The sequence below is a fragment of the Oncorhynchus keta genome, chromosome 14 (assembly GCF_023373465.1).
Source record: "Oncorhynchus keta strain PuntledgeMale-10-30-2019 chromosome 14, Oket_V2, whole genome shotgun sequence".
NCBI classification, from domain to species: domain Eukaryota; kingdom Metazoa; phylum Chordata; class Actinopteri; order Salmoniformes; family Salmonidae; genus Oncorhynchus; species Oncorhynchus keta.
The window spans coordinates 67,896,021-67,908,496 of NC_068434.1; the positions used below are offsets into that span (position 1 = coordinate 67,896,021).

General features: G+C 41.0%; 2 protein-coding genes and 3 non-coding genes across 5 annotated transcripts; all 5 read left to right on the forward strand.

Annotated features, from left to right (window-relative positions):
- Positions 1–475: 475 nt before the first annotated feature.
- LOC118393853 (glycine cleavage system H protein, mitochondrial-like) lies at positions 476–4,790 on the forward strand. Its single transcript, XM_035786992.2, has 5 exons — positions 476–863; positions 2,469–2,548; positions 2,949–3,012; positions 3,122–3,253; positions 3,568–4,790. The coding sequence occupies exons 1-5, from the start codon at positions 713–715 to the stop codon at positions 3,663–3,665; spliced, it is 525 nt and encodes a 174-aa protein (XP_035642885.1). The 5' UTR covers positions 476–712; the 3' UTR covers positions 3,666–4,790.
- A 981-nt stretch (positions 4,791–5,771) lies between these two features.
- On the forward strand, positions 5,772–10,333 carry LOC118393852 (60S ribosomal protein L13-like). Its single transcript, XM_035786991.2, has 6 exons — positions 5,772–5,860; positions 6,361–6,478; positions 8,088–8,229; positions 8,702–8,875; positions 9,624–9,680; positions 10,123–10,333. Exons 2-6 carry the CDS (start codon positions 6,375–6,377, stop codon positions 10,279–10,281), a joined length of 636 nt encoding a protein of 211 aa, XP_035642884.1. The 5' UTR covers positions 5,772–5,860; positions 6,361–6,374; the 3' UTR covers positions 10,282–10,333.
- On the forward strand, positions 8,390–8,468 carry LOC118394329 (small nucleolar RNA MBII-202). Its single transcript, XR_004827747.1, has one exon. It is a non-coding gene; the product is annotated as a small nucleolar RNA MBII-202 (small nucleolar RNA).
- LOC118394327 (small nucleolar RNA MBII-202) lies at positions 9,117–9,200 on the forward strand. Its single transcript, XR_004827744.1, has one exon. It is a non-coding gene; the product is annotated as a small nucleolar RNA MBII-202 (small nucleolar RNA).
- Positions 9,862–9,943, forward strand: LOC118394328 (small nucleolar RNA MBII-202). The gene has a single exon (XR_004827746.1). It is a non-coding gene; the product is annotated as a small nucleolar RNA MBII-202 (small nucleolar RNA).
- Positions 10,334–12,476: the final 2,143 nt, after the last annotated feature.

Genomic DNA, 12,476 nt, shown 5'->3' on the forward strand with positions numbered 1-12,476 from the left:
ATTTCCAGTGAATGAAGTCGTTACTTTCAAGTCATGCTGCATGTAGGACCCTAGTGTTAAGTCTACCAAGAAAACCATTTGTTTAATGAAAGCAACACTAGGTTCTAGGAACTGTTGCCCAATCTCAGAAGTTATGTACTTCAGTACAACGGATACAATAGAAACATTGAGAGTTAGGGCTGTAATATTCATGAAGGAAAAACTAGTTAGTCATAACCCAGTTTCTACAACCTACCAAGCATAATGAGAATGGTCCCGTTCACCTGTTCAGACGTTGCATGAATCAACCAATGGTTGTGTGTCGACTGTCATCGATTGACTGATTGTTCTAACATGTGATGAGATGATAGTTAAAATACATATCCAGGTGGTGTAAAATATGGCATGCTTCAGCAACGCCTGGGCAGAGGAACGCGCCCAAACCTTATGGTTAGTTCCACAATGCCATAAAGATGCAGAGTAGACTTTAGACTGAAGAAGATCTAACACTACCAACTATGCGAAAAAGCAATTAGTATCCTAAATATTCTGTTGTGCATCTGTTACGCCTTGGGAGTATCCATATAAGGAAAAACCTTATTGGCAAATACGGTTAAACTTTCAAAGTCCTACTGAAAAGCCGCTTCTATTTCATGTCGAGAGCGCGCAAAGGGTGATGGTGCGCGTTCCACTCAGTCAATTGCATGTGTAATCATTTCGGCCGACACTGAAGATGGCGATGAGAGTAGCGTTCCGGTGCCTTACTGCAAACTTTTCCCCAGTACTGATTCAGCGTTCTCGACCTGTACAGATATCCGCAAGTCGGCTCTTATGGAAGGCCAACCCCGCACAGTCACTGAGCACCGCCTCACGACTGTCCACAGGTAACAATTTGTTACAATGTTGCCCAAATTGGCGCACTCGATGTTGCATGCTACAGTTATTACCGTCACAATTGATGTACGGGTCTGTGGCTACACATTCCGGTCACAGAGGGGGGGATAATCGCACACTGTTTTGGTCAATCCCCCACGGTACATTTTTACTTGTCAGTGAGAGTGTGAACTGCGATTTTTATATTTTTGTGGTCCGCATGTCCAGGTTTGTAAACAGTTTAGGACGCATTCCCTGCTACGATAAAGTTTGGGCGATGGGTCAAATAATAAGTAGCCAAATGTTGGCCGTTACGTGGTCTAAAAGTAAACTATTCTCTCGTTATTCCCAGACAGAAATCAAGGGATTTTGTTTTTATGGAGTTCCAATGGACTTTTGTGATTCCCTGACCAGCCTGTCGAACAACGGTCCCGCGTTAGGTTGGTTTAACCGTAACATGTTGTATTATATGGTCGCTTTCCATAAACTGCGATCTGGGATGTCCCCAAAAGAAGCCAGGTCGATTAAAGTTTTCATTTTCGTAGACGACACTGTAAAACGCGGATTTAAAAAAAACATTAGGGCTTGTTAAGCACTCAAGACACCCACTGTAATGGATAATTACATAGAGCAAATCACGCACGAGTTTGGACGCAGGCAAGTCAAATGCTGGTCGGGAGTAACACATTTGAGCGTACTATATTTGAGCATATTTAGCATATTTACCAAATTTGAAGTCTGCAAATAAATGCATGGTGTAATTTGTGGGTGGTGGTTTAGTCTAGAAATTATATTGAAGATCTCCATTAAGGTAAGGCTCTCTTGTCTTTCAGACAAACCAGCCATGCCTCAGCATCTTTCACAGTTCACAATCTGGTTCAAACCTGTATTTTTCTGCATGATGTGATGCAAGCATTGGAAACTGTTGAGGCATTTAATTCCTCCCCAGCGTATTGACAGCGGTTGACATAAACCACGTTTTAATGTTTCTTGCTTGAACTGTAGATTACATATTTGTACAAAAAAATATATAAAATATTACTAGTTAATTTAATATAATGAACAGCCCACATAGCAGATTAGAGGAAGGATGTTTAAATGTCTGTGCTCCCTCCCACCACTCATACTGTGTACAACTATACTACAATGTACAGTAATAGCTAGAGAATGCTGGTACATTGTATGAGCAATTGACATCACAATGGTGATAGTAATACAATTCACATCTTGTTTGACATTACAGGGCTGAATGTGGGGCAGTGCATGAATGGTATCTTCTGCCACCTTCCAGTATTTTAAATGAAGTTTGCTGTTTTGCACAGTACTTTTTGGCTCTGGTCCATAGTACATTAGTGTCCTTTGGACAGTTAATAACAAGTGCAATGTTTGGGATGAGTACTTAGTTACGTTGACCCCCCCCCACTAGAGTTTGGAAACCCTAAATTAATGGTGGTGTACTCCTAGAACACAGAAAAACTAAAATGTCAGGTTTTGGGGATTATGGCCATGTCAACTAGTCAGTGTAGTGTACTAATACATTATTAGTTTGAACATTAGTCTGCTGTTTTTCTATGCACATGCATCCCATTATCTGGTGTGAATATCTATTTTTACAGCCCTGAAATTCACAGACAAGCATGAGTGGGTACGAGTAGAGGGAGGAATTGGCACAGTTGGCATCAGCAACTTTGCTCAGGTAGGCAGTTTGGTTGATATTTTTTATCAATGATTTAGTGTGCTGCTGTTTCTAAATTACTTATCTGACATTTATTGGTCTACATAATGCCTGTATTGTCTTGAGAGATTTATTTTAGAACTTTGTACTTTGTCCTGCAATACAAAGACATATACCAGAATGACAATTTTACATATGTATGACTATTTTTTAGGGTAATTGATTACTTGTATTATGCCTGGCTTAAAAATTGAGGCTCAATCTGATATTTGTGCAAGAACTTGAAGTTTACCACAACATACATTGGCCTTATTTTATGCTTTCCCAGAATTTCCTCAATGTGTACTTCAAATATGAATATTTTGTGTTGCAAATTCTGTGTAGCTGCTAAAATTTTAGAATTTGTGTCCCTCCATTGTAGGAAGCATTAGGTGATGTGGTATATTGTGGACTCCCTGAGGTGGGGCAAAAACTTGAACAAATGGGTGAGATTTTTTCCAGGTTTAAGTTTCCTCCCACAAGTAAATGACTCTTGTGACCACGAGCTTTGTTGCCAATAAGGAGCGTCATGCATGTCCTTTGCTTGTGTTTCAGAGGAGTTTGGTGCTTTGGAAAGTGTGAAGGCTGCTAGTGAGCTGTACTCTCCGCTGACTGGAGAGGTAACTGAAATCAACACAGAGCTGGCAGTCAACCCTGGACTAGTGAATAAATCCTGCTACGAAGTGGGTGAGTATCTTATGCAAGAACAAGTGACAAGACAAATCAGTTGATAATTTAGCAGACACTCTTATCCAGAGTGACTTACAGGAGAAAATTAGGGTTGTTTTGCTCAAGGGCACATCAACAGATCTTCACCTATTCCGATTTGGTTTTCCAACCAGCGACCATTCGATTACTGGGCCGATGCTCTTAACCGCTATGGTACTTGCCACCTTATGTGAATTATTATATATATATTTTTTTGGTGAATACTCATTCAACACAGTTATTAACCCCCCCCCCGTCCTGACAACTGATGGTTGTTCTCCTTTGACTTCCAGGTTGGCTAATTAAGATGACTATTGACAACCCTGCAGAACTTGATGGCCTCATGGACGATTGCTCCTATGAGAAATTTATCAAATCACTTGATGAGTAGACTGCTCGACTCTCCATGTTCTTTTTAAAAAAATGTTCTTTTTAATGATGATTACAGGTCTTTCACACTAATCCTATCTGGACTGGCTGTAAAATCTCAGCTAAAAATATTATATAAAGTAGCCATATTTATTTTGACTGTAATTGTTTAATCACCAAAATGATAATTAAAAATGCTCACCTAGGTGCTTTTGCTGATTAAACCACAAGACAACCTGAAGGGTTTGTTCCCATGTCCTGTTGGCACAATGATAAATCCTGTTGGCACAATGATAAATCCTGTTGGCACAATGATAAATCCTGTTGGCACAATGATAAATCCTGTTGGCACAATGATAAATCCTGTTGGCACAATGATAAATCCTGTTGGCACAATGATAAATCCTGTTGGCACAATGATAAATCCTGTTGGCACATAAATAAGAGTTGATTACTTCAGGTGCTTTGTTTGAACTGAAAAAAATGCAGAGAAGTGGCAACAGGTTGGAAAGTGATCGGAAATGAGAAGTCAGATACAGTAAATACAATCCATTGTTTTTTCATTATTGCTTTTCTATTCCATCTGGTGGGAAGGATGGAATACAGTACTATTCACTTTCTTTACATAAACTACCTTAAGTCATTATCTAAGTCTAAACTTAATTTAATGTCTGGCAATGCAAGACTAGTCAAAACCAAACCTTTGCTGGTAGCCTGGCACTTCCAAAGACTCCCACACTTGCAGATTGACATTTTTCAGCAAGATCACCTTCTTTAGAACAAAAGACTACAGCAAGAATCAAATCTATTTGTGATATTTTCCCATTTTGAGGTAACATCTGACATCAGTAATATGTGGATAATATTGCATTTGTTGTGCTGTTTGTACACACTGCCTGTGATGATTGACATGGCTCACTAATATCTACTGCTATACATATCATGCTTAGTATATGTTTTTGGTGTAGGCCTATATATGCATAGATTGCATTTGGATTGTTCGTTGTATTATTTGGGTTACCTGGATTTGTTCTGACATATCTTGTTTTTGATTATTTGTGTACTTGTTTGGCATTGTTAGGAGCTAGGAACCCAAGCATTTTGCTGCACCTGCTAAACTGTGTGTGACCAATAAAATTTGATTTGATATGCTGCTGCCGTATTTCCCAACCCAAGTGATTCAAGATAATGGTAACTGAAAGTTACACAAGTGATATTAACACAATATATCTGCACAGTATCATTGATTTATTAACACATAATCAGCCCAGTTAGTTAATGGAACAGTAGTTTACATTGTAAAGGGGATATTTCACATACTGTGAAGGGTGTGTGTGGACCTATTCCTAGAATTGACCCTGTTTGAAACTAGACCTTTTGTTCTGATGCCTTACTGGTGAAAACCCAAGAGATAGAGAAGCACTTGTCATTGCTACATTGACCTTGAACTTTGCCCTTAGATTAAGATTGAGATGAGGTGCAAGGGGGGATTGATCAATGATTAATGGGCACAGGCTCAGTGCAGCAGAGAAACGTAAGCATATCTTTGACTTTGTTTTATTTTTATTTAACCTTTAACTATGAATGGGGCTTTACTACTTTTACAGGAGAATACAATTTGGCTGTCGGACAGAAAATATCCTTCCGGGATGGTCCTCTCTTGACACAATGAGCAAAGTGATGGTGTTGCTGTTTGTGTATGAATGTATTAGGGTTAAATATTTGGACAACACTCCTATAATGAAAACAACAATGAGAATGGAAAATTGGGCGATATTGGCTATCTGAAACAGGCCCGTAAGTGCAATATGTGTAACTTTATTGTGCGACTGCAGTGACCCCTTGTGGTGTACCTACATATAAATCTTGATTTGGGTGGACGACCATTATATAAAGAACAAATAATCTGTCATGCATGCATACTGGTTGTTTCAATATGTGTTGTATTGGGACTTGAATAGGATAAACAAAGCACGTTATTACTCAGCATTATGCCACAATAAGATTTGGTTTACTAACAAAAAGACGTACAAAAAGCTCATTCGATCTGAATGCATTCTGAACGAGATATATTTTTGAACTCAAACTCTTCACACGTGAATATTAGCACATCCGGTTGACACTCCATTGCGTCTACCATTGGCTGCCATCTATATATCCCACAATGCACAATTTTAGGACTTCCTTTTTCCTTTCGGCCATTTTCCGCCCCAGACGGTATGTTGAAATAAGCTCACTATTTTTCAGACGAAATCGCTCTTCATCCTCAAATATATCGACGTTGATGTGACTTTTATGTATTTATTGCGAAAGTTTCTGACGTTGTCGTTAAGAATATATGACTATTGACGAGTTTGTTGAGCTAAAGGCTAAGATAAATGCGACCCAGATAGGTTCAGTTGTCAACCTATCTGGGTTGTAGACGCATGTATGTCTTATGTTGTCAGTGACTTTACAAGTGTTTCATTGTCACCACCCATTATCGACAATGAACTCTAATGATTACGGAGTCATTATCACAGTAAAATATACGCCTGTTTGTGTTGGAATTCATTGTTGCACCCCAGCTTGCCTTGACGTGATGGCTATCTAATTGGCTAACATTTAGCCTTAAGCACTTCGTCAGCCATTTTTTTACTCTGCTTGATGGGTTGATCTTATTGCTAAATGTGATTACCTTCTACGCCTACATGTGTTAATGTCAACTTATGTTTCAGGGAAGTAGGCAACCATGGCACCCAGCCGGAATGGCATGCTTTTGAACCCACACTTCCACAAAGACTGGCAGACGAGGGTGCGCACCTGGTTCAACCAGCCCGCAAGGAAGACTCGCAGGTAGGCCTTGATTAGTGACTTTAGTTAAGTAAAGTATAATGGTTGTATAAATGTTAAGTTTTGGTTGAACTGTCTTACGTTTCAAACGTCTACTGTATGCAAACCTACCAGCTATTAACTAGCATGGTTATGTGACATACCGAGTTGGTTAGGTAGCAGTGTGCATTGAATGATGCTATGGTGTAATTTTGTTGTGTAGGTGATGGTCATTCAAATAACTTTCTATATAAACTCGGCAACAAAAAAAGAAACATCCCCTTTTCAGGATCCTGTCTTTTAAAGATAATTCGTGAAAATCCAAATAACTTCACAGATCTTCATTGTAAAGGGTATAAACATGCTTTCCCATGCTTGTTCAATGAACCATAATTAATGAACATGCATCTGTGGAACGGTCTTTATGACACTAACAGCTTACAGATGGTAGGAAATTAAGGTCACCAAAGAGGCCTTTCTACTGACTCCGAAAACACCAAGAAAGATGCTCAGGGTCCCTGCTCATCTGCGCGAATGTGCCTTACGCATTCTGCAAGGAGGCATGAGGACTGCAGATGTGGCCAGGGCAATAAATTGCAATGTCCGTACTGTGAGACGCCTAAGACAGCGCTACAGGGAGACAGGACGGACAGCTGATTGTCCTTGCAGTGGCAGACCACGTGTAGCAACACCTGCACAGGATCGGTACATCTGAATATCACACCTGCGGGACAGGTACAGGATGGCAACAACTGCCCGAGTTACACCAGGAACGCACAATCCCTCCATCAGTGTACAGACTGTCCACAATAGGCTGAGAAGAGAATGGACTGAGGGCTTGTATGCCTGTTGTAAGGCATGTCCTCACCAGAAATCACCGGCAACCACATCACCTGTAGGCACAAACCAACCGCCGCTGGACCAGACAGGACTGGCAAACAGTGCTCTTCACTGACGAGTCACGGTTTTGTCTCACCATGGGTGATGGTTGGATTTGAGTTTATTGTCGAATGAATGAGCGTTACACCGAGCCCTGTACTCTGGAGCGGGATCGAGGTGGAGGGTCCGTCTTGGTCTGGGGCGGTGTCACAGCATCATCGGCCTGAGCTTGTCATTGCAGGCAAAATCAATGCTGTGCATTACAGGGAAGACATCCTCCCTCATGTGGTACCCTTCCTGCAGGCTCATCCTGACATGACCCCCCCAGCATGACAATGCCACCAGCCATACTGCTCATTCTGTGTGTGATCTGTGTTCTGCCATGGCCATATCTCAATCCCATTGAGTACATCTGGGACCTGTTAGATCGTAGGGTGTTTGCTAGGGCCACCCCCCTGGGAACTTGCAGGTGGAAGACTGGGGTAGCATCTCTCAGCAAGAAATGACAAATCTGGTGCAGGCCATGAGATGCACGGCAGGACTTAGTATCTTAGCTGCTTAATTTTGCCCCCCCCCCTTGTTCAGGAACACATTCAATTTCTGTCAGTCACGTGTCTGGAACTTGTTCAATTTGTATGAATCTTATATTCCTACAAATATTTACATATTTTAAGTTTGCTGAAAATAAACACTTGCAGGGAGGATGTTTTCTTCTTTTTTTGCTGAGTTTATGAAAAGACTCATTATTTTTCAGGCGAAAGGCCCGTCAAATCAAGGCTCGTCGTATTGCTCCACGTCCTGTGGCTGGTCCCCTCAGGCCTCAAGTCAGGTGTCCCACCATCAGGTATCACACCAAGGTGCGTGCCGGACGTGGCTTCACCCTGGAGGAGCTCAAGGTAAGAGGGAAATTAACAGTACATTTACCTTTCGAATAATAACCTCCAGGTTTATGCAGTGTTAGTTCATTGTAAGACTGAACAGCCTGAAAGACAGGTTTGAGTTTTTATTGAATATATTTTAGCTTGCAGACTACTAGAACCTTGTACAGCAATCAAGTGATGACAAATCTCCGGAATCTCTGTACCTCCTTGATGATTCAATTTGAACCTACTTGCTGATGTCTGCTTGTTTTAATGTGTGCTGTGCATATAAAAATAAAAAAACTCAAAGCTAGTCAATTGAGTAATAACTTTTGACTCAAGACGGTTATTAACTCATTTGTTTGACAGGCTTTTTGTCTGAATGTAGCAATCTACTTGTATTGAATTATGTGCAAGCCTTCACACTCCTAAAAGTCCAGGCATGGCTAGCAACTAAATGCCCGACAGTTCTTAAATATTTGGTTCTTGCATGTGCTTTGTATTCTAGGCTGCCGGTATCCACAAGAAGACAGCCCGCACCATTGGCATCTCTGTTGACTCCCGCCGTCGCAACAGATCATCGGAGTCCCTGCAGGCCAATGTACAGCGCCTGAAAGAGTACCGCTCCAAGCTCATCCTCTTCCCCAGGAAGGCCTCCGCACCCAAGAAGGGAGACAGCACTGTAAGTGTCAGTCATAGAACATTGGGTTGGGTGTTTATAAACATGGGCACGCATAACCATATTGTTTAAGTGATTGCTTAATTTGAAGGTCAGATGATAAATATTTGCAGTGTGAAGACTTTAGCAGTCATGGATAACATTCCCTGTTAAAAGTGATTCTAGAATATTAGCTCATAACTGGGGTAATGATTGCAATTGTGATGAAAGCTGGAACGTGAGCAGCACTGGGCCTGCAGTCAAGTGATGACAAATTCTCCGGAATCTCTGTACTACCTTGATGATTACATTTGAACCTATTATCTGATGACTGCCGGGTTCGTGTGTCCAGTGCCCATTCTGTAGTTTCTGAAACGACCCGTTAGAACGGTTTTAAGTTCAGATGTGGAAATTGGTTTTCAAGCAGGTCTGAAGGTTTTGAAATGTGTTTACTATTTTTTTGTGCAGAGTTACATTGATCTGCAGGGGCAAGATATTAACCAGACTTTTGTTCTATAGATAATATTGTTTTAGACGTGTTGGAATGTCATTTAAATGATTGTTTACACATAACAGATCTGCATGGTTATCTGGACTACAACTTATGTGACTACTTTATGTGCTCCGATTTAGATTCAGTTGGTGTGCAATTAAATGTTTGAGGACTCTTCTCTTCACCCCAGTTGCGTTTTAGATTGACTGTACCGTCTTGCACATGCACATGGTAGATGTTACTTTTCCTGAATGTATTAAAACCTTTCCCTTTCTCCAGGAGGAGGAAATCAAGATGGCCACGCAGCTCTCTGGTGCTGTCATGCCTATCAAGAATGTACGTATCACACATTCATATCACTTGATTAACCCCCCCCAAAAAATTCAGTTCATGTTCTTTATAATGCACTGAGCATTGATTAGGGTTATTGTCTGTAAATGGGAAGGCCAGATCATAATTGAAATATTAGGATATTTCTTGAGTATATGTATTGGTTAGAGCTCTCTCAGCAGTCAAGTGATGACAAAATCTCCGGAATCTCTGTATTACCTTGATGATTCTCTTTGAACCTATTATCTGATGACTGCCAGATTGTGTGCTGGGCCTTAACTTATAGAAGTGGACACATAAATAATTAAGGCATTGATTAATGATATGGGACTCTGCTAATCCATTCATTGTATTTGACTTTCTCTTTGACTGAAATGCCCCTCTACTCTTGATGAGTATATCTTTACATCAACATTGTTGTTAATTGGCTCTTCTCCCTCTGCTGCAGGTGCACAAGAAGGAGAAAGCCAGGGTGATTTCTGAGGATGAGAAGAATTTCAAGGCTTTCGCCAGCCTGCGTATGGCTCGTGCCAATGCTCGTCTCTTCGGCATCCGTGCCAAGAGGGCAAAGGAGGCGGAGGCGGAGAGTATTGACAAGAAGAAATAAACCGCTAGTTTCTATGGAACTTTCCAAAATAAAAGGAACGTGTACAAATTTACTGGTCATTTTTCAATATGAAGGGTCATGTTTGTTACCATCTCATCTTGTACTCTTAATGTTTTATTGCAGTTGTGGGGACATTTCTGATCAATGATGATACACAACTTTGGGACATCAGAAAAATAGATTTTCATGCTTTAGTATTTCAGTGATCACATTTGATGGATTATAGAAATGCAGGCATCGATGCGAACATTAAATGTTGACTGTTGCCCAATCACTACCAGCAGGTGGTGGTTGTGCTACATTGTAAATCCCTCACCCTGGCATTTTCAAATTTGATGTGGAAACCAGTCTCCCGAATATGAGCTATACACTTTGGAAGTGGCCTTTTTGAATCGTCTTCAACAAGTCAAATGGAGAATAGTCCTTAACCCCAAAAATTCATACGGCGTCTGGCAGGAGTAAATTCATCCACAAACTCATTTATCTTAAATTACTGCATTATTCATTAATTTCATATGAACCCGTTCAAAAGATTAGGGGATGTAAAGTGGTGGTCACTTTCAAAGCGTTTTTGACTCCCGTACTTTCAATTCCTAAATATTAAATAGACTGCATTGTGAAAAAAACCATCTACAAAACTTCAATAGAATGGCGTCCTTTGCACGTCTACTGGCTCAGAATAGTTCACTGCTGGCTCAACCAGAACCTTGTGTGATTGACTTATGAGCAATGCTCCAGCCTTCTAAAAGTTCATTTAAAATGCGGTTTTGGGGGGGTTCTTTTTGTGTGTAATTGTGGAATTACTAGATTCTCAACCTAGCCCTGAAGGGCAGGTGCATGGATCAGAGAACCAGTCAGATCTGGTGTGACCACCTTTTGCCTCACAGCACAAGGCATCTCCTTTGCATGGTGCTGATTGTGGTATGTTGTACCACTCTTCAATGACTGCGACGTTGCTGGATATTGGCGGGAAAGGGAACACGCTGTCATACATGTTGATCTAGAGCATCCCAAACATGCTTAACATCTGGTGACTGCTGGCCATGGAAGAACTGGGACATTTTCAGTTTCCAGGAATTGTGTACAGAGCCTTGCGCATTGGGGCCGTGCATTATGCTGAAACGTGGTTGATGGCAGGGGCTCAATGGCTTAACAATGGGCCTCAGGATCTCTGCATTCAAATTGCCATTGATAAAATGTAATTATGTTTATAGCTTATGCTTGCCCATACCACCACCACCATTATGGGACACTGTTCATAACGTTGACATTAGCAAACTGCTCGCCCACATGACGCCATACATCGTCTGCCATCGCCCAGTACAGTTGAAACCAGGATTCATCCATGAAGAGCACACTTCTCCAGCATGCCAGTGGCCATTGAAGTGGCTACGATGCCGAACTGCAGTCAGGTCAAGACCCTGGTGAGGACAAAGAGCATGCAGATGAACTTCCCTGATACGGGTTCTGACAAGTTGTGCAGAAATTCTTCAGTTGTGCAAACCCACAGTTTCATCAGCTGTCCAGATGGCTGGTCTCAGACGATCCTGCAGGTGAAGAAGCTGGATGTGGTGGTCCTGGGCTGGCGTGGTTACAAGTGGTCTGCGGTTGTGAGGCCAGTTAGATGTACCACCAAATTCTCTAAAATCAGTTTGTTGATATGCCACACCTGTCAGGTGGAAGGTTTATCTTGGAAAATGAGAAATGTTCACTAAGGGATGTAAATACATTTTTGCACAAAATTTGAGAGAAATAAACTGTTTGTGCATATGGAACATTTCTGGAATCTTATATTTCAGCTCATGAAACATGGTACCAACACTTTAAAGGGAGAAACCTAGTCAGTTGTACAACTGAGTGAATTCAACTGAAATGTGTCTTCCGCATTTAACCAAAACCCTCTGAATCAGAGGTGCTGGGGGCTGCTTTAATTGACATCCACATGTTGTTTTTTTCAGTATACAAGTGCCTTCGGAATGTATTCAGACCCATTGACTTTTTCCACATTTTTTTACGTTACAGCATTATTCTAAAATGGATTAAATAAAAACAATTAATCAGCAATATACACACAACACCCCATAATGACAAAGCAAAAACAGGGTTTTAAAAATGTTTGCAAAAACCCCCAGAAAAACCTTATCTACATAAGTATTCAGACTGTCAATTTTGAATGTCTCAAAATTGAGCTCAGG

Coding starts and splice junctions, on each gene's coding strand:
- LOC118393852 (XM_035786991.2), top strand. CDS start 6,375: ATGGCACCCAGCCGGAATGGCATGCTTTTGAACCCACACTTCCACAAA. Junction 8,876..9,623: donor CCAAGAAGGGAGACAGCACT/GTAAGTGTCAGT, acceptor CCCTTTCTCCAG/GAGGAGGAAATCAAGATGGC. Junction 9,681..10,122: donor CTGTCATGCCTATCAAGAAT/GTACGTATCACA, acceptor CCTCTGCTGCAG/GTGCACAAGAAGGAGAAAGC.
- LOC118393853 (XM_035786992.2), top strand. CDS start 713: ATGGCGATGAGAGTAGCGTTCCGGTGCCTTACTGCAAACTTTTCCCCA. Junction 864..2,468: donor CGCCTCACGACTGTCCACAG/GTAACAATTTGT, acceptor CTATTTTTACAG/CCCTGAAATTCACAGACAAG. Junction 2,549..2,948: donor GCATCAGCAACTTTGCTCAG/GTAGGCAGTTTG, acceptor CCTCCATTGTAG/GAAGCATTAGGTGATGTGGT.